Here is a 27496-nt window from a genome sequence, read left to right on the forward strand (position 1 = left end):
AGAGAGGGAGACTGAGAGACAAGAGAGAGAGAGAGAGAGAGAGAGAGAGAGGGAGAGACAGAGAGAGTGAGAGAGACAAAGAGAGAGAGAGAGAGAGAGAGAGAGAGAGAGAGAGAGAGAGACAAAGAGACAAAGAGAGACAGAGAGAGAGGGGGGGAGGGGGGCGGGGGGGGAGAGAGAGGGAGAGACAGGGAGACTGAGAGAGACAAGAGAGAGAGGGAGAGACACAGAGAGAGAGAGAGAGAGAGAGAGAGAGAGAGAGAGAGAGAGAGAGAGAGAGAGAGAGAGAGAGGGGGAGACTGAGAGACAAGAGAGAGAGAGAGAGAGAGAGGGAGAGACAGAGAGAGTGAGAGAGAGAGAGAGAGTGAGAGAGAGAGGGAGACTGAGAGACAAGAGAGAGAGAGAGAGAGAGAGAGAGAGAGAGAGAGAGGGAGACTGAGAGACAAGAGAGAGAGAGAGAGAGAGAGAGAGAGAGAGAGAGAGAGAGAGAGAGAGAGAGAGAGAGAGAGAGAGAGACAGAGAGAGAGAAGAGTGAGAGAGACAAGAGAGAGAGTTTACATTATTAACCAGATCTCTAATAAACATTAAGTAAATTGTTGGGGTTAAAAATAATCCCAGTACAGAAGACACTGAGGGATAAAAGATGAAAGTGTTTCTTTCTCCCTCAGGTGTGTTAAAGCGAACAAACCGCAGTGACATCATCAGTGTCACAAACACTGGAGCTGCTGTCAGTTACTGTGTCAGTTACCTGCGTCTCCGTTCTCTGTGACCGTCTCCACTGCCCCGGGGCGGGACGAGGGGGAGGAGCCAATGCAGAATAGAGGCAAAATCATCACGTTTTTAAGTAGAACACACACTCCACTACACAGGTCAGACACACACACTCATATCACTTAGACATGTGCAGATATTCCATCATCAGCTAATGTTTTATCATCAGCTCTCTCACGCTAACCTCACACTGAACCCACTGGAATCTCCTTTAATATCACACTGGATATCATCACTACTAACACACCGCATGTTAGCTTACAGCGACTCGTTAGCCAGTGACTCACCAGCCAGCGACTCGTTAGCCAGCGACTCACCAGCCAGCGACTCATTAGCCAGCGACTCACCAGCCAGCGACTCACCAGCCAGCGACTCACCAGCCAGTGACTCACCAGCCAGTGACTCACCAGCGACTCATTAGCCAGCGACTCACCAGCCAGCTACACCTTAGCCAGCGACTCACCAGCCAGCGACTCGTTAGCCAGTGACTCACCAGCCAGCGACTCGTTAGCCAGCGACTCACCAGCCAGCGACTCGTTAGCCAGCGACTCACCAGCCAGCGACTCGTTAGGCAGCGACTCACCAGCCAGCGACTCGTTAGCCAGCGACTCGTTAGCCAGCGACTCACCAGCCAGCGACTCGTTAGCCAGCGACTCACCAGCCAGCGACTCGTTAGCCAGCGACTCACCAGCCAGCGACTCGTTAGCCAGCGACTCACCAGCCAGCGACTCGTTAGCCAGCGACTCACCAGCCAGCGACTCGTTAGGCAGCGACTCACCAGCCAGCGACTCGTTAGCCAGCGACTCGTTAGCCAGCGACTCACCAGCCAGCGACTCACCAGCCAGCGACTCGTTAGCCAGCGACTCACCAGCCAGCGACTCGTTAGCCAGTGACTCACCAGCCAGTGACTCGTTAGGCAGCTAGCTGTTGTTCTTGTACACTTAGGAAAAAGTAGCTACATAGCAATTAGCTACTCTACAACTTTTAAATCTGAATAAAATAATGACACACTTCTGAAAGCAAATTAGTTGTGTGACTGTGTGTTGTCATGTCTAGTTGCCGCTAACTAACGCTAGTCTTATGCAAACAGGTTGTGTGTCAGTAAATATGTTATGTAGCTAACACACAACTGAAATATAACACAATTTAAACGTCATTTAATTAAACACGTTAAAATTTATTGCCACATGTCTGTTTCAGAGAAAATCATTTCACACACACACACACACACACACACACTCTCTACACACATTGCTACTGTTTACTAACACACTCCTCTACAACAGAAGGCTACTGTGTGTGTGTGTGTGTGTGTGTGCGCCCTGTCTTTCTCTCCTGTACAATTTAATGATCAATTATTAAAGAGGCTAAAAGGCTACTATTGCTAACTATATGTAATAGTGGAAAGTTTCAAATTAGCATGTTGCTACTTGTACAATGCTAATTGGTGGCTATTAACTTCCATTTATTTATTTTTTTCGACTTGTTGCTTATAAATAAATAATCCCAACCCCCTTCTCTGAGCTAGAGAGAGAGAGAGAGAGAGAGAGAGAGAGAGCTTGAAAGTGAAAGAAAGGAAAAAAAACATAAAAAGTGAGTGAGTTAAACAACAGAAAGATCAGAGAGGCAGACAGTGCGAGGGAGTGCACGAGTAGGGAAGGAGAGAAAATAGAAAGAGATGTACAGAGAATAAAAAAACAGAAAAGAACAAATATGAAAAGAGAATGAGAGAAAAAGAAAAAAGATAATGATGAGAAATGGAATAACAGTAAAGAATGAAAGAAAGCAAGAAACTGAGGGAATGAAAGACAAGAAATCAGGAAGTAAAAAAAGAAAAGGAGAGACTCAGAGGAAAATAAGATGAGTGGAAAGAGAGGACAGAAAAATGAGAGGACAGAAAAATGAGAGGGAATCTTTCTAAAGAATAACAGAGAGACAGAAATATGGAATTGCTTTTTTTAACTGAGGTCATCGTGTGTCACAAAGCCGAAAGATTCGCTGGAGATCAGAGAGAGAATAAAACTACAGAAAAGCAAACACACAGCACTACACATGCTAAAGTTAACCCCTTAGGGTCAAAGGTCACACCGCAGGGGCCATAATGCACTTCATACCAGTGACTTTCTTCTGCTGGTCCTCCCACGTCACCTCTGACGTCATGACACCGAGACGTGAAAGAAAGAACAGAGGACTTTAGTGTTAGCGTGTGTTAGACAGACTATAGCCGTGGGTTATACTCTCGCACAGAGCCGTGGCTTATACACTCGCTCAGAGCCGTGGGTTATACACTCGCTCGAGGTGTGGGTTATACACTCGCTCGAGATGTGGGTTATACACTCGCTCAGAGCCGTGGGTTATACTCTCGCACTCAGCCGTGGGTTATACTCTCGCACTCAGCCGTGGGTTATACACTCGCTCAGAGCCGTGGGTTATACACTCGCTCGAGGTGTGGGTTATACACTCGCTCAGAGCCGTGGGTTATACTCTCGCACTCAGCCGTGGGTTATACACTCGCTCAGAGCCGTGGGTTATACACTCGCTCGAGGTGTGGGTTATACACTCGCTCAGAGCCGTGGGTTATACACTCGCTCGAGGTGTGGGTTATACACTCGCTCAGAGCCGTGGGTTATACACTCGCACAGAGCCGTGGGTTATACACTCGCTCAGAGCCGTGGGTTATACACTCGCTCAGAGCCGTGGGTTATACACTCGCTCAGAGCCGTGGGTTATACACTCGCTCAGAGCCGTGGGTTATACTCTCGCACAGAGCCGTGGGTTATACTCTCGCACAGAGCCGTGGGTTATTCACTCACGCTCTCCCGGGGGTAAGAGGGTGGAGTTTTGGAGTTCTCTACAGGAGAACATGCTGGAGAGGAAAAAGCTTCATCTTAAAAAGCACCGTGTTCTGTGACTGTGTGTGTGGTTTAAATTTAAATTCATGCAACCTTTAAAGTGAACTTCAGCTGGGACAGCAAGAGGAATACAATATGTGAGTCTAGTCTATCACACACACACGCACACACAATCACACACACACACACACACATGCACACAGACACACGCACGCACACTGGCACACACACACAGACACACACTGGCACAGACACACACGCATAGACACACACATGCACACAGACACACGCACGCACACTGGCACACACGCACACAGACACACACTGGCACAGACACACGCACACAGACACACGCACACATGCACACAGACACCCACACACACGCACACAGACACACGCACGCACACAGACACACACTGGCACAGACACACACACACGCACACAGACACACGCACACATGCACACAGACACCCACACACACGCACACAGACACACGCACGCACACTGGCACACAAGCACACAGACACACACTGGCACAGACACACACGCACAGACACACACACGCACACATGCACATAGACACACGCAGGCACACTGGCACACACGCACACAGACACACACACAGACACACACACATGCACACAGACACCTGCACACACATGCACGCACACACTTGCACTTGCCTTTCCGCCCGTTGACAGGAGGGGGAGCCACAGGCTTTTCCTCAATTTCTTAACATGATGAGAACACACACACACACACACACACACACACACATTAAAATATCACTCTTTAACTCATCACTCTGTATCACACTCACTAAAAGTATCAACTTTTATCTCATCTCCTGTTTAAAGTGTCTATTTTCACACACTTCCAGAATTTCCAGGGAAAAACCTCCTGGATGTAAATCATTCACTCGTGACACACCTGGCACTGAAGGAGGCGGAGCTGGAGGCGGAGCTGATCCTGATGGAAGTGAAACAACAGGTTCAAGAGACAATGAAGGGGCGGGGTCTGGTTCAGGGGGAGGTGCTGGGGCTGGAGGCTCCGCCCCCAAATGAGCTTTGGTGATGAAAGTGATGATGGAAACATATTGACAAAAAACAATGGAAACCGCAATGAAGAAAAAAACAGATGGAGGAAAATGTTCTACTGCAATTTTCTCATCAAAGCAAATTTCAAAGCAAGAATAAAAACTTTTTAGTTAACTTTTATGGTTGATTTTAAAATTTAGGAAAAACTTTTTTTTTTTTATTTCTTGGTAAAATCTATTTTTATATTTTACAGTTTTTGATACATTTCTGGCTGCTTTTTTTCTCGTTTGTAAAATCTACATGAATCTAATAGAAAAACTTCATAGTGAATTTAACTAATTTTCTGCTCACTGATTGATTTCAGGGGTAAGTTACAGACACGCTGATCTTCCCTGAGATACAGGAAAAGATACACAATCTACACAGTCTGTATATATGAGACAGAAAGCACTAACTACAACTCACTGGGTCACAAGTTTGAGTGTGAACAAACTTGTGTGAGTCTAATACATCAGATCTCACTACACACATAAGACTACTGTAAACAGTCATTACCAGCTGTGGTGTATGTGAAGGACGAAGGCACTTCACACATTAATGAGAAGACGGGATGCAGAAAAGAGAATAAAATTAGATGTGTGAAGGTGACAGGACTGAGGGAGAAATAAACAGAAACCATATAGACACTAATAGTTAGTTATTCACTACAGGTTGAACTATCGTGTGCTCTAGGGGGCACTTTCTATTCAACTCTATACCGTATAAAAGCTCAACACACTACCCCATGCTAAAGGTTAGTGACTAGCATGACCTATGACCCTAAACTGGACTAGTGTGCTGTGGTTCAAATGTTCAACAACTCAACAAACACAACACCTGATTGTCTACACTACATCTTTATTTCCTATAATGGTTTACCAGGCGTTGTTTGTGTTACTGGGGGCGGGGCAGGAGACTGCACAAGGGGCGGAGTCACAGGTGTTGCTACATCTTCACAGACAGAGGCTTTGCACCAATCACAGAGATCAGAAAAGAAGAGCGTCGAAATCTGATGGTTAATCAACTCACAAGCAACAAGTGCACACACACACACACACACACACACACACACACACACACACACACACAGACTACAGACTAATATAATTATTTAATAAAAAGATTTCAACAGCCACTTGGTGACCAATCAGCATCTTTGATTATAAAGCCTGCCTACTTTTCCTTCTCCTCTTCCTTTTCCCATTTTCCTTCTATTCCTCTCCTTTTCTACTTAAACTCTACTTTTGTCTCTTTCTCCGTGTTTTTTTGTTGTTGTTTTTTTTTAATCTTCATTTCTTTCTTTGTTTCTTTCTTCATTTTTTTTAACTTCCTCTATCTCACTTTCACACCTTGTTCTCTTTTTTTTCCAGAGTGATTTCAGGACCAAACAGAACCAACACAGAAACAGTGAAGGATCAGTTAGTAACAGACAGAAAAGACTCTACAATGAAGACAGCACTGGGGCTCGGCTCTATAGGCCTGTGTAACTGAGGGGGGCAGACAGACACACACAGATTTACACACTACACACCTTCGTACGGCTCTGCCACGCCCTCTCCTCCATCTGGGAAAAGACGGAGTGAAGAATAAAACACTACAGTAACACATCGCTCACGTCTACTGTACACACCGCTGCGTCTCAGAGGCTGTGTCACTTACATCTTAACTCTCCTTAAACAAACCCTGATACTGAGTTAATGGATTTATTTCTTGTAGCTCGAGAGCAGGTCAGCAGAGCGACTCTGAGGCACGGGATTGTGAGAAAATGTAAACGTGTGCTAATGTAAATCAGCAGGTAGCACGTTGATTAGCGAGGTTACTCACTCCTGTCCATGGAGCCCTTCGGAGGAACCTGCGGTAACTGACGACCTCTTCGAGCTAACACCGGCGTGCTTGAGGGACTCGTTTGGACCGATCCGGCCCGAGGGTTCGCCCTAAAGCACAAACAAGAGTTTTACTAACGTTATTGAAACAAGAGCGAGCGCTTATAACAGAGAAGAGCTCAGATTTCACACAAACCACAGCGGCACAGCGGCCGAGGCCGAAAGACCACGCTCGGAAAAAAATACATAAATGTACAAAATCAAATTTCAGTGAAAAGCAGAAAACATTTAAAAACAAAATGATTTACACCGTATACAGCAACGTATCGATTATATTCCATTAAAAACATTTAACACAACTGTTTATCGTGTAGAAAAATCAGTCAGTTTTGGCACAAATGAAATGATCGTGTTGATTAGTTGAAGATTTCGTTCAAATATATTAATAACGTTAAGAATCACACTGCAAAAAATATCTTAGCAAGTACACACACCTTAATGAACGGCACGTCCGTCCGATATTTCTATCATTTAACACCGATCTAGACGTAATACTCTCATTTTATGAAAATCTTTTCCTTTTAAATAATTTAATAATAATCGCATAAGATTCGCTCGGATATTTGAAAGATTTCCCGACATTTAAGATGTTTTACCTGCTAGTTGATTGCAGTGGTTTTTTGTGAAAAGTATTTGTCATTTGGCAAAATAAAACACTGGGAAAAAAATAATAATTGAAGTGAGATCGAGTAACACCACAGTGTAGCGAACACTTCTACATATCTGACCATATCAGTGCATGCAGTCTCAGAGGGGAATATGGTGCAATCCAGTGCATTTTAGCTGCCGAACTTAAGGACGAGCTACAAAATGCACATTAAAAAAAACAGAACTGATCTTCATAACACCTTCTGAGCATGAGGTCACGGTCACCTGCCATCTCAAGGAGAACCTCCGGCTTTAACGGTGAGACCGGCATGAGGAGGTTTTATTAATAGGTGAATAAATAAATAAACCGTATGAATAAACATCATAGGGACGCGAGCACAATCGGTTAGTTTATAGCGTCTCAGAAGGAGTTATGAAGTCATAAACAGGTAATAACAGAACAGTATTAACAGAACCACAGCTTGGGAAATGGCTGCAAGGAGGAAAGGAAGAAGCCGCACATCCTTTACAATCTTAACGCAGCCGATGGGCCGGAAAACGAAAACGGGATGCTGTTCAACAACAAATGATAATGTTAGTACATTCAAATTAACATAGAAAAAAAAGCAAAACACAGGATGCCAGGTTCACACCATTATATCCAGAGAGAATATAAGTAGTGTGTCTTTAAAAACGAAACAAAAACAGACGTTAGTCTGGAAACAATCAGCATCACGGTATCTAGTCTACAGGTAAACAAAAAGCCAAACAACAACACGCTGGAAACAATAATAAATAAATAAAGTGGGCGGGGCATGGTTAGGAGTTAGTCGCCGTGATTGGTCAGGATCACCTCGTTAAGGCAGGAGAGGGAGGGGCGGATCTCCTGGAGGGTAAAGACGGCATGGACCTCATGTAGGACGGTTCAGGACGCTCAGACGAGCGCGAGCGTGTGTAGAAGTGTCTCTCCATCATCGGCCGCTGGTCGGCTGACCTCGACCTGTAATGTCTGTCCAGTGTGGCGTGAGCGTACCTGCGGAAACGGTCATCAAACATGGCTGCTTATGGCACGAAGGAAAACCCTGGAGCTTTTAACACAAACCCCATGCAGCTGTAAAAACAACGATGACAGGAAGTACACGTGGAAGCTGCGGCGTTGCGTCACCGCGACCAGGAAAATAACAACAGGCAAAACTGAAAAATGATCCCGAAATATATGAAAGAAGAGGATTTTGTGTTAGCAAACAAAATTCAGAACACCTGTAGAGGGGAAAAGTTATTTACCCAAGTGAAGGAAAAAAACAAGCGTCTTTATGTGATCTGTACTGACACGCTAGTCTAGTTCACTACTGGATTACCTGAAATCCTCCTCAAACGCCTCGTGGCTAACTGGGAACTCCGGTATATGATCCTCTCTGGAGCACAATGTGGAGAAAAAGCACTCCTGTTAACGTCCTTTAATCACGGCTCAACTGTACTACTGCATGAAAGAAATAACGGATGCTACGCTAACGCGTTAGCCGAAATGCTAACGGCTAGCTAGGATACCTTTCTGCATCTGTGGAAGGCTCAATTTCTATCTTGGGGCAGTTCCTGATGTAGAGACCAAGCTCAGTGTTAACATCTCACAGAATGGTGGGAAGATGGATTAAAGGTGTTAAAGAGAAAGATTTGTGATGATGTAAAGCAGAAGTGTCAAACATCAATGTACAATGATGTGGGATGTGGTAGCCTAGTGGTAAAGGTGTTGGACGACCAATCGGAAGGTTGTGAGTTCGAATCCTACGTCCACCAAGCTGCCACAGCTGGGCCCCTGAGCAAGGCCCTTAACCCTTAATTGCTCAGTTGTATAAGAATGAGATAAAATGTAAGTCGCTCTGGATAAAGGCCTCTGCTAAATGCTGTAAATGTAAATGTAACGCACGTGTGTCCTTATAACCATTATGTGAAGCTGAGATAAATGTAATTGTGTGAATAAAGAGCTGTGTTACTCCACTAGGGGGCAGTAAAAGTACAGACATGAACAATTTGCTGTTTATGGGGTAACTGATAACTGAGCCTGTTACAAATAAAAGGAGAAAAAAGACTCTTAAAGAATGAAATGCAACTATATTTAAAGATATTTTCACTTCAGATGTGGTTTATTGTGATCATTTCAATGTTATTTAAGATTCGTTTATTTCTTCCAGGTTGTAAAAGTATTTTATGACAATGCAAATTTGAGAATTTTTATTTATTTAAATGTTTGGATTTAATATTCAAGATTCCGCTCTATATTCAGCTCCCTATTTAAACGTTTAAAAGGAAGCAAAGGTTTGAGGTTGATGTTGACCGTGTCAGCTGCTTCAAGTTAACTCATCATGTCTAATCTCTTCTACAGAAACGTGCGATCAGACGACACTCCGATCTACACCAAACGTTCAGAAGAGTGAGTTTTGACTCAAGCTGCTGTCAGTAATATGATTTGTTTTATCAGATTAGAAGAGACAGAAGAAGAGCTCTAGGAAACCTGTTAAAATTTCTGATGGTCAACAAAATGTCTCATGAGTTTGACACGTCTGATGTACAGCAACAGAACTGATGGTTGATGGAAAATAAAAGAGTTGAAGTTGAGCTCAGATGAAGTCTATGTGGAGTTTGTGGGATTCTTACCTGTAATCCTCAGAGGATCCGTTCGTGAGGTGATTAGGCCACGGTGTGGGAACGTGATCGGGACCATTGTAATGTCTTAATGTGGAGGAGGAGAAGAGGAGAATGAAATGAAGGTAGGAAATGAAGACAGGGACGAATAAATGAATAAACGTGCAGTCCAGTGCATTTTAGCTGCCGGACTTAAGGACGAGCTACAAAATGCACGTTAAAAAAACCAGTACTGATCTTCATAACACCTTCTGAGCATGAGGTCACGGTCACCTGCCGTCTCAAGGAGAACCTCCGGCTTTAACGGTGAGACCGGCATGAGGAGGTTTTATTAATAGGTGAATAAATAAATAAACCGTATGAATAAACATCGTAGAGACGCGAGCACAATCGGTTAGTTTAGCGGTTAGCGTCTCAGAAGGAGTTATGAAGTCATAAACAGGCAATAACAGAACAGTATTAACAGAACCACAGCTTGGGAAATGGCTGCAAGAAGGAAAGGAAGAAGCCGCACATCCTTTACAATCTGTACAATAAACCGCAGCTTTCTTTCCCCCTCTGGAGAATTTATTCAATTGAACACTGAAGGAAGAAAACTTTCTCTCTACAACATGAGCTAATAGTGGAATATAAGCTGACCAGCTAAAAGCTAATGCTAAAGCTAACGTCTTTCCCAAAACAGACAGAACTGGGGCTTTTGGTTTAGCAGTATGTTTATTTACACACTATTTTACCCCCAGTTCTGGTCTTAAAACTGTTTTAATAAGTCTTTCCCCATAAAAAACGTATGTAGCTGACAGAAAACATGACACATTTCCTAACTAGCTTTAGTTACATAGTTAACTAGCTTGATTTTTGGCACTGGAGCTAAATTATAGAACGTAACACGTCCTGCTGCTAGGATGTCTGTTCCTGGTTAAACCTGTAAACCAAACTAGTTAATGTCACATTTAGTCTCTAAACAAACTTTAGGGACTGTGGTTAAAGCCACAAAGTCGAGCAGAGGGAATAGAAGCAACACTAGGTTTTTTTCCTCAAAAAATTCTACTGTTTTACCTCTCGGGAGATTCATATGAGTCGCTGTAGACTGACAGTCGCCTATCACGCCTCATCCTCCTGACCAGAAAACAACACACACACACACAGTCAGACAAATCTACACACTGCTGCTGCTACTGTAGAACAACGGGCTCCGAAATTCTAAAGGGAAGCTTTTAAAGGACAAAACTGAGACACGCCACAGCAAAAGATCAATCTAACAGTTAATTCAGTGAATCTCAGAGAACGAGGTTTGTGTATTTTCTAAGTGAAAGCACCACAAGTCACAAGTGATCAATACCCTGATGCTGAAGAAACGCAGCTCTGGGGCGGAGCTAAGGAGCGTCTAATCTAGTCTGGTATCGACATCAGAAGTCAACAACTCCACACAACAACTATTACTTCTCCTGAAGTGTTACTGAGTGAGAATAAAAGCCAGCGCTAAGCTGTAGATTTTCATTTAAAAGTCCAGGAAGCAAGACATAGAACTAAAGGTTCAAGCTTTGGTTATCTGTCACGGTGAAAGCTTATTGTAGTTAATAAATAAATATATTACAAGGGATTGTTTTGCTTGTTGTCATAAATATAATTTAGAAATTAAACAGACTGTGAATTCTTCAGTAAGCGTCCCACAGTGCTGTTGAATTTGGTTCAGTTTTCTGTAACAGCAGCTCTGACTGTAGCGCAGTGTTATACGTTATCGTTGCTATGGTAACGGCTCGTTCGTGTGGTGCACACAGGTTGAAAATTCCTGTGTAAGTGTCGGTGGTGTAAAGTTGGTAGAGCTTTCAGTCAGGAGTACCGAAGGAGTCTCCTGAAGGTTTCCTGACATCTTCAGGACAGAGGAGTTTACACTTCTTTGCATTCTCTCTGTAACTCTGATTAACATCTAAAGAGAATAAAGAGAAGCCGGCGAGGGAACTGATAACGGCTGCTGCTATAATGGATACGATAACAGGAACTAAGTGTTTATTGAAGGTTGAATTCTGAAGCCATTTTCACTTCTTCTCAAGAATTCAAACACATCATACTCGCTGGACCTTTAGGATCACACACTGTTTCCTCCTCACCCAGTAAAAAGATCTCTACTCTCAACATCTGACACGGTCTAAACAGGCAGCACAGGCTAATCTAATCAACACATCTATCAAGAAACACTGAGAGACAGAACCACAGGGGTTTATCTACCTCTGCGCACTATCATAAGCCCTGTCCGAGTGGGTTCGGGACAGCTTAGTGGAGCGCAACAGCTTCAGAGCGTCTTCCCGATAGAGAGGGTACATGAGACTGCAGGGGTCACACACACACACACACACACACACACACACACACACACACACACACACACACACACACACACACACACACACCAGAACAGAGTCAGCTGCTTCGAATTACACACACAAAGGACGGGATTAAGGATTTTTTTTCTGCCAAAACGTTTGGAAAAAAAATTCTGGCTTCCTTTAAGAAGTTAGTTCTGAAGAATCAGGCTGTGGGCGGAGTTAGAGGCGGGGCTATCATATTTACTTGTCCTCATGACTTATATGTATAAAATCTAACATCGCTCTGTCGTGATTTTTTTTTTCTTACTCAATATAATCTTTAATTACTAGAAGTTTGTTTTAAAAAGTAAAAACAAATTGTAACCGTCTGAGATAGAAATGTAAAGGCAGCAAGCGCGTACTTATACCTTTTAAAATACCTTTTATTATTTATTTATTTATTTATTTATTTAATTATTCGCTTTTCAGAGTTTGTTTTTTTTTTAATTTTCAAATGTTACGTCTTCTCTTCAGATGCAGGGACGGACTCCGAATAAAACCGAGGAGTGTCTCCGTTCCACACGATTCTGACCGTATCCTTATTTTTAATTGCTTGATTTTATCATTATTTTTTTACAGACATAATTATAACTCGTGGATGTCGGTCAGCTGGTCCTTCAAAACCCAGGTGTGCTTTTAATACCTTCATAACCCCATTCCCAATACATGGTACTTTCAGTGTTACTTCCTATCAACAAGCTGTCAGTCATCTAAAAGCAGGTGAGAGGGAGGGGCACTGCCGCTATCCAACCTGTCGGTGTAACTACACTGTACCTGTGGTCCTGGAACGGCGTATCGATGGTGTGATATCTGGGTCGGATTTGATGAGGGTGAGAGACTGAGGTTCTGTGGTCGCAGAGAAAAAGAGAAGAGATGAACAGAGTGAAGAACAAACTCGGGACAGAGACAGAGAGATCTCGAGCAACGACAGACAGACAGATGAATGAAGTAAACGAGGGAGGAAGAGATGAAACCGAGATGTCACATGATTGTCACCAATTTAAACTAAATGGTTTTGTTGGTTGATTCAGCAGCACTGTTGTGTTGTTGGAACATTTCAGTTCCTCAAATCATTTTCGAATTCATCCTGAAGGTGGTCTTCAAGCTCCAGATATAACCTTTAACTCAGTGTAAGATTAAGAGTTTAAATCATTTCATTTTTCTCAACACGACTGAAAACAGGAAGTAGGCTTAATGTTAAGAACTCACCAAATCTAATCCAGGTCTATGAGTGAAGGCATTAGACTTGCGAAACATGTGACCTGTTACCATGACAACAACAAAATCAGATCCCTATATTCTTGAGTTCCTGTTTCTGTCCCCTACATCATTCAGGGCTGGACAAAATAATGTAAACACACCGAAATATACACCCGAATTTAGAAGCACACAACAGTCTCAATTCTCATTGTATTCCCTTTACTGGTACAATGAGGCCCAAATCCTGTTCCAGCACGACAAAGTCCCTGAGCTCCATGAAGACATGAAGGTTGGAGTGAAGAACTAGTCTGTCCTGCACTGAGCCCTGACTCTGACTCAACACCACTGAACACCTCTGGGATGAACTGGAACCGGTCGACATCCCAACCAATCGACATCCCAACATCAGAGTCTGATCTCACTGATGCTCTTGTAACCGAATGAACACAAATCCACACAGACACAATCCAACATCTAGTGGAAAACCTTCTGAGAAGAGAATAGTGAAGCTGAACAGAAGGGAAGAGTTCAGATGCTTTCGCTTGCACCCATTTCTCCATCTTACTCATTCTGTTAGTCCATGATGTTTGACATGACTTTTTGAGAGTAAATGTACCTGTATTTTATTTCCTACCTCCTTATTATTTAGTGTTTGGGTTATTTTGTCCACCTCCTGTAGTGTTCCTTAGTGAATATTCATATGGTGCCCAAAGAAACGACATCTAAAACCTTGCTGAAAACATACCTATCAGGTGAATACTGGTCTTCAGAGAGTCGATTTCGGTGTCCGTAATGCGCTGGTCCTCTCACGCCGTGATCTAAACTCCGACTGCGAAGGAATGAAGACGGAAGACAGAAGGTGTAGCATGAAGCCAGACGTGTGTGTGTGTGTGTGTGTTTAACTGTTTTTATCTGCCGTGTAAGGAAGCGCTCTCTACCTGTGAGGAGGAGGAACGCTGGGAGAACGAGAGCGATTGCGCATCACGTCTGATCGAGAGCGATGATTGGACGACATGACCTGCTCGGGAACGGACAGAGTAGAGCTCTGGAACTTTCTACCATTGTGCCGGTAATCTGAGAAAATATTATTCAAATTATACTAGTCATAAAATATCCAACAGCCAAGAACAAATCATGGTTGATTAACTTAAAGCTCAAAACCAGGACATGAAGGAACACACAGGATTAATGTTAATATCAATTATTAATGAATTACTAATCACCACTAGCAATATGTCACCTGACACTCAACACACCTGCATGCAGCAGTACAAAGAGAGTTTAAAAGGAAAAGAGAAGAAAAGAGAAAGTGAGTGGTGGCGGGGAGGAAGCGAGAGAAACTGAGAGAAAGAGCTGGTACCTAATATCACGCCAACTCCATCCTCACAGTCGTAGTCGGAAAACTCACTGTCACTGATTCGCTGTGATCCTGTCAGAAGAGAGGTAAAGGGATAGAGAGAGAGAGAGAGAGAGAGAGAGAGAGGGAGAGAGAGAGAGAGAGGGAGAGAGAGAGAGAGAGAGAGAGAGAGAGAGAGAGAGAGAGAGAGGGAGAGAGAGAGAGGGAGAGAGAGAGAGAGAGAGAGGGAGAGAGAGAGGGAGAGAGAGGGGGGAGGGGGGGAGAGATAGAGAGAGGGGGGAGAGGAGCGGGGGGGCGGAGCGGGGAGAGAGAGTGGGGTGAAAAGTTATGTAGAACTGGAGGAACAGATGATGTCTAGTGTAATTGAGCTAAATATGTCTGATGCCAATGTAATCAGCTGAACACACTGCACACACTTTATTTATCATCTTATTCTTATTTTAAATTCATTCTATTATAATTAATCTAATCTTTTTAAATGAAAAAAAATAAAATTAAAATAAAAATATCTGCTGTAATGAAAATGTCCCTGTTTGTTTACACACTGAACTGAAACATAACGTCAGCTCAATGTGAAAGAAACTTTTTTTTAAACCCGACCAATATGAAATGTTGATTTTACATTGAAACATCTTTACTGATAAGGTTTTATATGGTCAAAGATTAAAGAGTCAAACTGGATTTACTGACAGGATTTAATTCAACAGCAACAAACAGCATAAACAAGCTTTTTATTGTCGAGTTCTAATAAAACTGTGAACAAGAAGTTATCAGCATGACGGATTCAAGCTAAACTGTCTGTATTTGCTAAGCTGTTTGATTTGCCCTCTGGTGATGTCAGCATCTCTGGATTACATTCAGAATGCATTTTTATTTTTTTATTTATTAAATACATATATATATATTTTTGCTACTATATCAGCACAACCTGCACCGATACCAATAAATTAATAATATCAGCTGATAAAATCAATGAAAAAATCCATGTGATATATTGGTCAGGCCTTAAAAATGTATACACAGCAAATATCAAGCAGTATCATGGACAGCCTTAGGGAGTATTCGCTGGAAACACAACAATGACATTATGACATTATGAGCTTTATGAGGGAACAGCAGCTATACTTTACAAAGCCTGTGTTAGTACACACACGCACACACACACACACACACACACACACACACACACACACACACACACACACACACACACACACACTGCAAGCTGAGTAAACCAGAGAGAGCTGCTGGAGAAGATGGTGGCTGAGAGAGAGAAGCTAATAGTGAAGGAATAAAGAGGGAATGGGAGAGGAAAGATTACACACGAGCTGAACTTAGTAGTAGTGTTGCTTTACCTGGGCCGTGATAATATGTGCCTTTATCTGCATTTGAGTCAGTGTGTTGATAAAGAACGTTTTAAAAGAAATAAAACACAAAAACATGCATCAGCAAAAAACAAACATCACCAGGGTGAACTACAATGAAATCAGAACGACATTCGGAAATAAAGCACTAGTCACATAACGGAAGAGTCTGTGAGTGTGTAGATAATGTGTGTAACTCTAGGTGGGTATGTGTGTGTGTGTGTGTGTGTGTGTGTGTGTGTGTGCGTACTTTGTAGCCTCCGTGTCGGACTCTCTCCCTGAATGAAGCGTCTCTGCATATATGGTGAAGGGTTTGGCAGTGGCATAGAGGAGACGTCATGCGTCTGGAGTTTATACCAGTGATGCTGATCATCCAGCAGAGCCGTCTCCAGCTCTATTAAAATCTACACAACACACACAACCATTTGTACTAAATATCTTATCATATTTCATTCCAGACGCCCACTGTCTACCCTGGTTTTCAACATTCCCAAACTACCCTCATACCTCATACTCATAACATACCATTATAACGTACCCTCTTACCATACCTTTATATCACACTTACAATGTGTCATCATACTGAACCTTTATACCCTATACCTGATACAATCTGTACCCTCATACCATATCTTCACAATGTACCCTCATACTATACCTTCACACCATACCTTCACACTCTACCCTCATACCCTAGTTTTACACCATACCTTCACACTCTACCCTCATACTATACCTTCACACTGTACCCTAACACTCTACCCTCATACCCTACTTTTACACCATACCTTCACACTCTACCCTCATACCCTAGTTTTACACCATACCTTCACACTCTACCCTCATACTATACCTTCACACTGTACCCTAACACTGTACCCTCATACCCTACTTTTACACCATACCTTCACACTCTACCCTCATACCCTAGTTTTACACCATACCTTCACACTCTACCTTCATACTATACCTTCACACTGTACCCTAACACTCTACCCTCATACCCTACTTTTACACCATACCTTCACACTCTACCCTCATACCCTAGTTTCACACCATACCTTCACACTCTACCCTCATACTATACCTTCACACTGTACCCTAACACTGTACCCTCATACCCTACTTTTACACCATACCTTCACACTCTACCCTCATACCCTAGTTTTACACCATACCTTCACACTCTACCCTCATACTATACCTTCACACTGTACCCTAACACTGTACCCTCATACCCTACTTTTACACCATACCTTCACACTCTACCCTCATACCCTAGTTTTACACCATACCTTCACACTCTACCCTCATACTATACCTTCACACTGTACCCTAACACTGTACCCTCATACCCTACTTTTACACCATACCTTCACACTCTACCCTCATACCCTAGTTTTACACCATACCTTCACACTCTACCCTCATACTATACCTTCACACTGTACCCTAACACTCTACCCTCATACCCTACTTTTACACCATACCTTCACACTCTACCCTCATACCCTAGTTTCACACCATACCTTCACACTCTACCCTCATACTATACCTTCACACTGTACCCTAACACTGTACCCTCATACCCTACTTTTACACCATACCTTCACACTCTACCCTCATACCCTAGTTTTACACCATACCTTCACACTCTACCCTCATACTATACCTTCACACTGTACCCTAACACTCTACCCTCATACCCTACTTTTACACCATACCTTCACACTCTACCCTCATACCCTAGTTTCACACCATACCTTCACACTCTACCCTCATACTATACCTTCACACTGTACCCTAACACTCTACCCTCATACGCTAGTTTTACACCATACCTTCACACTCTACCCTCATACTATACCTTCACACTGTACCCTAACACTCTACCCTCATACCCTACTTTTCACCATACCTTCACACTCTACCCTCATACTATACCTTCACACTGTACTCTAATGCTGAACCCTCATACCCCACTTTTTCACCATACCCTAACACTGTACCCTAATACCATACCTTTACATTGTATGCCCATACTGTACTATTATTCCATGCCTACATACCCTACCTTCACACCATACCTTCACACTGAACCCTCATACTATTATTCCACACCCCCTTAAGCAACCTTCATATTATCCCCTAACAGTGTACCCTCATACTATACCTTCACACTGTACTCTAATGCTGAACCCTCATACCCTACCTTTACACTGTACCCTAACACTGTATCCTCATACCCTACCTTTACACTGTACCCTAACACTGTACTCATACCCTACCTTTACACTGTACCCTAACATTGTACCCTCATACCCTACCTTTACACTGTACCCTAACACTGTATTCTCATACCCTACCTTTACACTGTACCCTAACACTGTACTCTCATACCCTACTTTTTCACCATACCCTAACACTGTACCCTAACACTGTATTCTCATACCCTACCTTTACACTGTACCCTAACACTGTACTCTCATACCCTACTTTTACACTGTACCCTAGCACTGTACCCTCATACCCTACCTTTACACTGTACCCTAACACTCTACTCTCATACCATACTTTCACACTGTACTCTCATACCCTACTTTTTCACCATACCCTAACACTGTACCCTCATACCCTACCTTTACACTGTACCCTAACACTGTACTCTCATACACTACCTTTACATTGTACCCTAACACTGTACCCTCATACCCTACCTTTACACTGTACCCTAACACTGTACCCTCATACCCTACCTTTACACTGTACCCCAACACTGTACCCTCATACCCTACCTTTACACTGTACCCTCATACCCTACCTTTACACTGTACCCTAACACTCTTCTCTCATACCATACTTTCACACTGTACTCTCATACCCTACTTTTTCACCATACCCTAACACTGTACCCTCATACCCTACCTTTACACTGTACCCTAACACTGTACTCTCATACACTACCTTTACACTGTACCCTAACACTGTACCCTCATACCCTACCTTTACACTGTACCCTAACACTGTACTCTCATACCTTGCTTTCACACTGTACCCTCAGTGTTCCCCATACCCTATTTTTACACTGTATCCTCATACTGTACCTTCAGACTTTACCCTCACACTGTAACCTCATAATGTACCATCACACTGTATCCTTATACTGTACCTACATACCCTACCGTTACACTGTATTCTGAACTATTATTCTACACCCTCATACCCTACCTTTAAAATGTACCCTTAGACACGTCCTTTACACTCTTACAATGTACCCTTATACCCAATGCTCAGACTGTACCCTAATACTCTACCCTCATTCCCTATCCCCATACTCTGGTCTCAACTCTATATCCCTCCCTCATACTAAACTATTCCACCCAACTCACCTCCCCAAGGAACTCGCTCTCCTCCTCTCGAACCCGGGCCTGGTCCCACAGGGTGATTTCCAGCATCCGTTCCCTGAACTCACGCCTGTGCACAGGCGAGTACATGAACGTCTGGTTCCACTTAGGCTCTAAAGACTTCTTCACTGTTTTCGTTCTTCTTTTGCTTTTATCACTGAACAGGAATTAAAATAAGGATAAAGTTTAACTTCCTAACACATGAAACATCATAGACAGGCTAGTACACTATCTGTTCGTTTCTAGCAGGAGATTAAAGAAATATGTGTTATGTTTATCTGCTTATTATTTCCAGATTTCGTGTTTTTTTTAACTCATTTTATTTTTACATTTACAGCATTTAGCATACGCCCATATCCAGAGCGACTTACATTTTATCTCATTTTTATACAACTGAGCAACTGAGTTGGGTTAAGGGCCTTGTTCAGGGGCCCAGCAGTGGCAGCTTGGTGGACGTAGGAATTGAACTCACAACCTTCCGATTTGTAGCCTAACACCTTAACCACTAGGCTACCAATATGAAGACTACCATATTTTCTTGTTTCCTCTCGGTCCATAGATGTCGGACTTTGAAGTTTCTTTCATGCCCCGATATTCCCTTGTGTAACATTGCTCTGGAAGTTAAGGTACTACAAATTAAGGAAAATAATTACGTTTTGGATTTGTTTCAGTAAGCCTTACGACTGTTCGTATTGATTACAGAGATGAAGAGGAGGTCTAACTGGGATTTTAACATAAATGTCATGATTTGGTACAGGAACTCTGCACCTTCTGTCAGGAAGGAAGTAAATTTTGATGTAGGGGTTCCTGGGGCGGCCGTCCTCTCGAGCAGGCAGGTCTTTGGCGCCCAAAATGGTAACAATGAGCTGGTGTCCCACTTTGTCGTACCATAGCTTAACCTTAAAGAGAACAAAGATGTATTAGCAGGTCTTCAACTATTAATAAAAAACAATAAAAATAGTTAATTTCATTAGTAGGTAAGTTTATGACCCTGAGGTTTGTGCTTTATTCTCTGTTGTTCTAGAATAACAGAGTCTAGCTCTTTTTGCAATCATTTCAAATATAACAAATTTCAACTACAGACCGCAAGACAATTTGAAATCGGAACACGAATTTCAAGGTCATTTAGCGAGCTAGATTAAACAGTTTAGCCCCCTGGTTTAGCCCCCTGTGCCATATGTTTAACTCCCCAGCTTTAGCCAGTCAGGGTAAAAATACTTCTCTACATTCATGTCAATTCAGAATGCTCGGCTTTTAACACTGTTTAGACTCGATTTCGAGTCTTAAAACAGCTAGCTTCATATTCCAGCCCTAAATTTCATAACTCACCCAACATGGAGACCTGAATAAACTCTTAACACCTAGAGACACTTTCAAAGCCTAACAGTCCAACTCAAATGCATAAAAATAAGACTCAAAAAAAAGAAAAAAAAAGACTCAAAAATAATAGACAACTTGAAAAAAAATGACAAAATGCCTGAACAGGGTGCATTCTTTCATTCATTCACTCATCTTCTACCGCTTATCCGAACTACCTCGGGTCACGGGGAGCCTGTGCCTATCTCAGGCGTCATCGGGCATCAAGGCAGGATACACCCTGAACAGAGTGCCAACCCATCACAGGGCACACACACACACTCATTCACTCACACAATCACACACTACAGACAATTTTCCAGAGATGCCAATCAACCTACCATGCATGTCTTTGGACCGGGGAGGAAACCGGAGTACCCGGAGGAAACCCCCGAGGCACAGGGAGAAAATGCAAACTCCACACACACAAGGTGGAGGCGGGAATCGAACCCCCAACCCTGGAGGTGTGAGGCGAGGTGCACCCTGGAGGTGCTAACCACTAAGCCACCGTGCCTCCCCGAACAGGGTGCATGATAAGTCCAATTATGTTTTTCTTTTTTTGGTACTGACATTTGGAAAGAGCTTTGAAAGTCTTAATAATAATCACTCATGCTTAACTAACTTATACGTATACTACAGCCGTATATATCCGCAGAAAGAAAGAAAGATTTTTAAAGAAAGGGCAAAAACCAGAAGACCGCTTGAAAGAACATTTATGAGCTGTTTGTTTCAAAACATAGTGAGACTTCGCAGAATTTGCCCATCCTTTGTAGCACATCACTAAAGCTAAAAGAAACACTGCTCTATAAATCTATACAGTGAAGTTTTCTCTAAAATAGTTGAGAATTAGCATGCAGCAAAGCAAGAGAATGCATTCTGTACAAACTAGAGCAATCCAGGCTGCTTCATTCGTGAAAAAAGCATCAAGGGGACGAAATTCAGTGCAAACAAATTGTACCATTTGATTTTTTCACTGATTTGACTACTCGATCAAATCAAACCAAACTGTTCTTCTTAATAAAAACCAATGTGCTTGTTTGGAGAAACTGGCTGCAGTTGTGTTTGCATATACAGTAGGAGACTGAAAATAGTGATTAAGAAAAACTTATTGCATTGACAACGATGTTAGTTGTTTAATTTCTGTTGGTACAATTTGTTCATTTCATCTTTGGGCTTTGGAGCTACAGCCAGGTCTTCATTGGAAAATGCAAATTCATGTTGAAAATGGGACTTTACAGCAACCTTCTCATTGCAACATGGAAAATGGAGTTTTCTCTTGTTATATATTATATATATATTATTACTAAAACAGCATAATATTTCAGCACAATATAAAGTGTGTGTACTTTAAAGGGGCATTTCAGAAATTGGATATATACGTTATTTATATAATGTTTTTGCATACCCCTCCTTGAACCGCCATCTTATTGTGGTGGAGGGGTTTGCGTGCCTGAATGATCCTAGGAGCTATGTTGTCTGGGGCTTTTTGCCCCTGGTAGGGTCTCCCAAGGCAAACAGGTCCTGGGTGACAGGCCAGACAAAGAGCGGTTTCAAGAGCCCTTTATGAAGAAGAATAAAACAAGGTCCGTGACGTCGCCCGGTATGGCGCAACCGGGGCCCCACCCTGGAGCCAGGCCCGGGGTTGGGGCTCGCATGCGAGCGCCTGGTGGCCGGGTCTTACCCCATGGGGCCCGGCCGGGCACAGCCCGAAAGAGTGACGTGGGGCCGATCTCCTGTGGGCCCACCACCTGCAGGAGAAACCGTAAGGGGCTGGTGCAATGTGGATTGGGTGGCAGTCGAAGGCGGGAGCCTCGGCGACCCAATCCCCGGACACGGAATCTGGCTCTAGGGACATGGAATGTCACCTCGCTGGGGGGGAAGGAGCCTGAGCTGGTGCGGGAGGTCGAGAGATACCGACTAGATATAGTTGGGCTCACCTCCACGCACGGCTTGGGCTCTGGAACCCAACTCCTTGAGAGAGGCTGGGCTCTCTACTACTCTGGAGTTGCCCGCGGTGAGAGGCGGCGGGCTGGTGTGGGCTTGCTTATAGCCCCCCAGCTCAGCAGCCATGTGTTGGAGTTCACCCCGGTGAACGAGAGGGTCGTTTCCCTACGCCTTCGGGTCGGGGAGAGGTCTCTCACTGTTATTTGTGCTTACGGGCCAAATGGCAGTGTAGAGTACCCGACCTTCTTGGAGTCTCTGGGAGGGGTGCTGGAAAGTGCTCCGACCGGGGACTCCGTCATTCTACTGGGGGACTTCAACGCTCACGTGGGCAGCGACAGTGACACCTGGAGGGGCGTGATTGGGAGGAACGGCCCCCCCGACCTGAACCCGAGTGGTGTTCTGTTATTGGACTTCTGTGCTAGTCACAGTTTGTCCATAATGAACACCATGTTCAAGCATAAGGGTGTCCATCAGTACACATGGCATCAGGACACCCTAGGTCGGAGGTCGATGACCGACTTTGTGGTTGTTTCATCTGACCTCCGGCCGTATGTCTTGGACACTCGGGTAAAGAGAGGGGCGGAGCTGTCAACTGATCACCACCTGGTGGTGAGTTGGATCCGATGGCCGGGGAGGAAGTTGGACAGACTTGGCAGACCCAAACGTACTGTGAGGGTCCGCTGGGAACGTTTGGCAGAGTCTCCGGTCAGAGAGATCTTCAACTCCCACCTCCGGCAGAGCTTCAACCAGATCCCGAGGGAGGTTGGAGACGTTGAGTCTGAGTGGACCATGTTCTCCACCTCCATTGTTGACGCGGCCACGCGGAGCTGTGGCCGTAAGGTCTCTGGTGCCTGTCGTGGCGGCAATCCCCGAACCCGGTGGTGGACACCGGAAGTAAGGGATGCCGTCAAGCTGAAGAAGGAGTCCTATCGAGCCTGGTTGGCTCGGGGGACTCCGGAGGCAGCTGATAGGTACCGGAGGGCCAAGCGAGCTTCAGCCCAGGTGGTTGCAGAGGCAAAAACTCGGGTCTGGGAAGAGTTCGGTGAGGCCATGGAGAAGGACTATAGGTTGGCCTCGAAGAAATTCTGGCAAACCGTCCGGCGCCTCAGGAAGGGGAAGCAGTGCCCTGCTCACACTGTTTACAGTGAGAGTGGGAATCTGCTGACTTCGACTGGGGACATTCTCGGACGGTGGAAGGAGTACTTCGAGGATCTCCTCAACCCCACCGACATGTCTTCCACTGAGGAAGCAGAGGCAGAGGGCTCAGTTGAGGACTCATCGATCCCCCAAGCTGAGGTCACTGAGGTGGTTGAGAAGCTCCTCAGTGGCAAGGCACCGGGGGTGGATGAGATCCGCCCTGAGTACCTCAAGTCTCTGGATGTTGTGGGGCTGTCTTGGTTGACACGCCTCTGCAACATCGCGTGGCGGCTGGGGACAGTGCCTCTGGACTGGCAGACTGGGGTGGTGGTCCCTCTGTTTAAGAAGGGGGACCGGAGGGTGTGTTCCAACTACAGGGGGATCACACTCCTCAGCCTCCCCGGAAAAGTCTATGCCAGGGTACTGGAGAGGAGAATTCGGCCGATAGTCGAACCTCGGATTCAGGAGGAACAATGTGGGTTTCGTCCCGGTCGTGGAACACTGGACCATCTCTATACCCTCACCAGGTTGCTGGAGGGTTCATGGGAGTTTGCCCAACCAGTCCACATGTGCTTTGTGGATCTGGAGAAGGCATTCGACTGTGTCCCTCGTGGTGATCTGTGGGGGGTGCTCTGGGAGTATGGGGTCCGGGGCCCTTTGCTAAGGGCTGTTCGGTCCCTATATGACCGGAGCAGGAGTTTGGTTCGCATTGCCGGCAGTAAGTCAGACTTGTTCCCGGTGCATGTTGGACTCCGGCAGGGCTGCCCTTTGTCACCGGTCCTGTTCATTATTTATATGGACAGGATTTCTAGGCGCAGTCAGGGGCCGGAGGGAGTCCGGTTTGGGGACCACGGGATTTCGTCTCTGCTTTTTGCAGATGATGTTGTCCTGTTGGCTTCTTCAAATCAGGACCTTCAGCGTGCACTGGGACGGTTTGCAGCCGAGTGTGAAGCGGCAGGGATGAGAATCAGCACCTCCAAGTCCGAGGCCATGGTTCTCAGCCGGAAAAGGGTGGCTTGTCCCCTTCGGGTTGGTGGAAAGCTCCTGCCTCAAGTGGAGGAGTTTAAGTATCTTGGGGTCTTGTTCACGAGTGAGGGAAGGATGGAGCGGGAGATCGACAGGCGGATCGGTGTATCTTCTGCAGTGATGCGGTCGATATACCGGTCTGTTGTGGTGAAGAAAGAGCTGAGCCGCAAGGCGAAGCTCTCTATTTACCAGTCGATCTACGTTCCTACCCTTACCTATGGTCATGAGCTTTGGGTCATGACCGAAAGGACAAGATCCCGGATACAGGCGGCCGAAATGAGTTTCCTCCGCAGGGTGGCTGGGCGCTCCCTTAGAGATAGGGTGAGGAGCTCGGTCACTCGGGAGGAGCTCAGAGTAGAGCCGCTGCTCCTCCACATCGAGAGGAGTCAGCTGAGGTGGCTCGGGCATCTGTTCCGGATGCCTCCTGGACGCCTCCCTGGGGAGGTGTTCCGGGCATGTCCAACCGGAAGGAGGCCCCGGGGAAGACCTAGGACACGCTGGAGGGACTATGTCTCTCGGCTGGCCTGGGAACGCCTCGGTATTCCCCCGGAGGAGCTGGAGGAAGTGTCTGGGGAGAGGGAAGTCTGGGTGTCCCTGCTCAGACTGCTGCCCCCGCGACCCGGCCCCGGATAAGCGGTAGAAGATGGATGGATGGATGGTTTTTGCATAGACAATAATTGTACACTTCAGAATTTTAGTCAATGGCAATACAAAAAACACCTTTAGCACTAGGGTTATATTTAACAGATATGACTTAATAATAGTTACCAGAGTCTCAAACCACCAGGAACTTACATTTGTTTTTATCATTTTATGACATAAAAGAAGCAAACAAATAACAAAATTAAACAATCTTCCAACGATTTTGCATATATATATACTCATGTCATGTGACATTACATTATGGACGCGTGATACGTCAATGTTTTTACTTTACTTCGTTTGTTCTTTTAAATTATTAACCAAATTATTAATAAGATCTGTCTTGTTTGGGGTGCTATGGGGACCTTTGTTCTTTCTTGGGGATGCTGAAGCACCCGTTAACCCTCTCTGGCACCGCCTATGGTAGTAACTTATAGTCCTAAGAATAAGGTAGTAACTTATAGTTCTATAATTATCTTGTATCTCTTTGTGAAGAAAATGAGACACTATATTTTCTCTCACTCACTCACTCATCTTCTACCGCTTATCCGAACTACCTCGGGTCACGGGAAGCCTGTGCCTATCTCAGGCGTCATCGGGCATCAAGGCAGGATACACCCTGGACGGAGTGCCAACCCATGACAGGGCACACACACACACTCTCATTCACTCACACACACACACACACACTACGGACAATTTTCCAGAGATGCCAATCAACCTACCATGCATGTCTTTGGACCGGTGGAGGAAACCGGAGTACCCGGAGGAAACCCCCGAGGCACGGGGAGAACATGCAAACTCCACACACACAAGGCGGAGGCGGGAATCGAACCCCCAACCCTGGAGGTGTGAGGGGAACGTGCTAACCACTAAGCCACCGTGTCCCCCGCTATATTTTAATCCAAAAAATAAAGTATGTCATATAGTAAAGGAAATACTAAACACTGAAACTTATTTTATATTGCCTTCTATACTGTAGTGTCCTCTAGTCCTGAAAGTGAGGTATTATATTACAGTCCTGAAAATAGAGTAATAGCAAATAGTCCAGAAAATATAGCAACGTATTTATTTAGTAATGCAGAAAATACTGTCGTATCTTACACACCTGCAAACACGGTAGTGTTTGTTTTAAAATGAGAGAAAAGAGAAAAAAATCCTGTTTCATGTTGCAAGGAAAAGAAATAGTTTACGTCCCATTATGATTCTGTAACCATCAAACCATTTAAAGAGACTTTGTTAAATAGGTAAAAGAGTTCAAATCCTATATAAAAACAACAAATACTACAATGAGAACGATGCTGTTTGTCTCTTTAAACTCCTCAGTGCAGCTCAGTAAATCATGCAGGCTTTTCCAGACCCTCAGCAAGATGGAGTTTAATATGTTAAAAGTGATTATATTAGGTATGAAATAAAGCTTTTATGGGTAGGAGCTAGCAATAAAAACGGAAACCCAAGCAAAAGAGAAATGAAGATCAGGTATGTAAAATGCTGCTATTTTCCTGCTATGCATTTTCCAAATATCATAGAGAGGAAGAGAAAGGGGTCAGAGAAAAAAACGTGTATCAGTCAGACCGGTTGTTGGCGTTACCTGGACCCTAGGGACAAAAGGCGTGGTTCTTCTATTAAGGCATGGACTCTGGGTAAGCAAAATTAACAAAGAAAAGAAAAAAAATGCAATAAAACCAAACCAAATGGTTATAAATCAAAAACCACACAACTAGGAGGAGATTTAACCTCAATTTCAAACATTTACCAAACTTCACAGGACCAGCAATAAGGCAGGTGAACTGGAAGCGAACACTTCACTAATAATAATAATCATATTACTACTAATAAGTTATTATTATTATTGATAATAATAAAAAAAATTAATATCATTGTTGTTATTAT

General features: G+C 44.2%; 1 protein-coding gene across 1 annotated transcript in view; it reads right to left on the reverse strand.

The window, feature by feature from the left end:
• The window catches only part of rims2b (regulating synaptic membrane exocytosis 2b), a 68678-nt gene that overhangs the window by 13043 nt on the left and 28139 nt on the right, over positions 1-27496 (reverse strand). The window contains exons 12-32 of the mRNA XM_060897201.1: positions 27195-27242; positions 20267-20397; positions 19484-19655; positions 16345-16498; positions 16086-16112; positions 14734-14802; positions 14312-14447; positions 14119-14202; positions 12948-13019; positions 12037-12135; positions 10867-10926; positions 9823-9897; positions 8719-8763; positions 8529-8585; positions 8024-8203; positions 6524-6633; positions 6231-6263; positions 5579-5665; positions 5216-5245; positions 4554-4688; positions 4307-4354 (exon numbers count right to left, since the gene is read on the reverse strand). Coding sequence (XP_060753184.1) covers positions 4307-4354; positions 4554-4688; positions 5216-5245; positions 5579-5665; positions 6231-6263; positions 6524-6633; positions 8024-8203; positions 8529-8585; positions 8719-8763; positions 9823-9897; positions 10867-10926; positions 12037-12135; positions 12948-13019; positions 14119-14202; positions 14312-14447; positions 14734-14802; positions 16086-16112; positions 16345-16498; positions 19484-19655; positions 20267-20397; positions 27195-27242 — 1852 coding nt within the window. The remainder of the gene's footprint in view (positions 1-4306; positions 4355-4553; positions 4689-5215; positions 5246-5578; positions 5666-6230; positions 6264-6523; positions 6634-8023; positions 8204-8528; positions 8586-8718; positions 8764-9822; positions 9898-10866; positions 10927-12036; positions 12136-12947; positions 13020-14118; positions 14203-14311; positions 14448-14733; positions 14803-16085; positions 16113-16344; positions 16499-19483; positions 19656-20266; positions 20398-27194; positions 27243-27496) is intronic.

Source organism: Tachysurus vachellii, chromosome 21 (assembly GCF_030014155.1).
Source record: "Tachysurus vachellii isolate PV-2020 chromosome 21, HZAU_Pvac_v1, whole genome shotgun sequence".
NCBI lineage: Eukaryota > Metazoa > Chordata > Actinopteri > Siluriformes > Bagridae > Tachysurus > Tachysurus vachellii.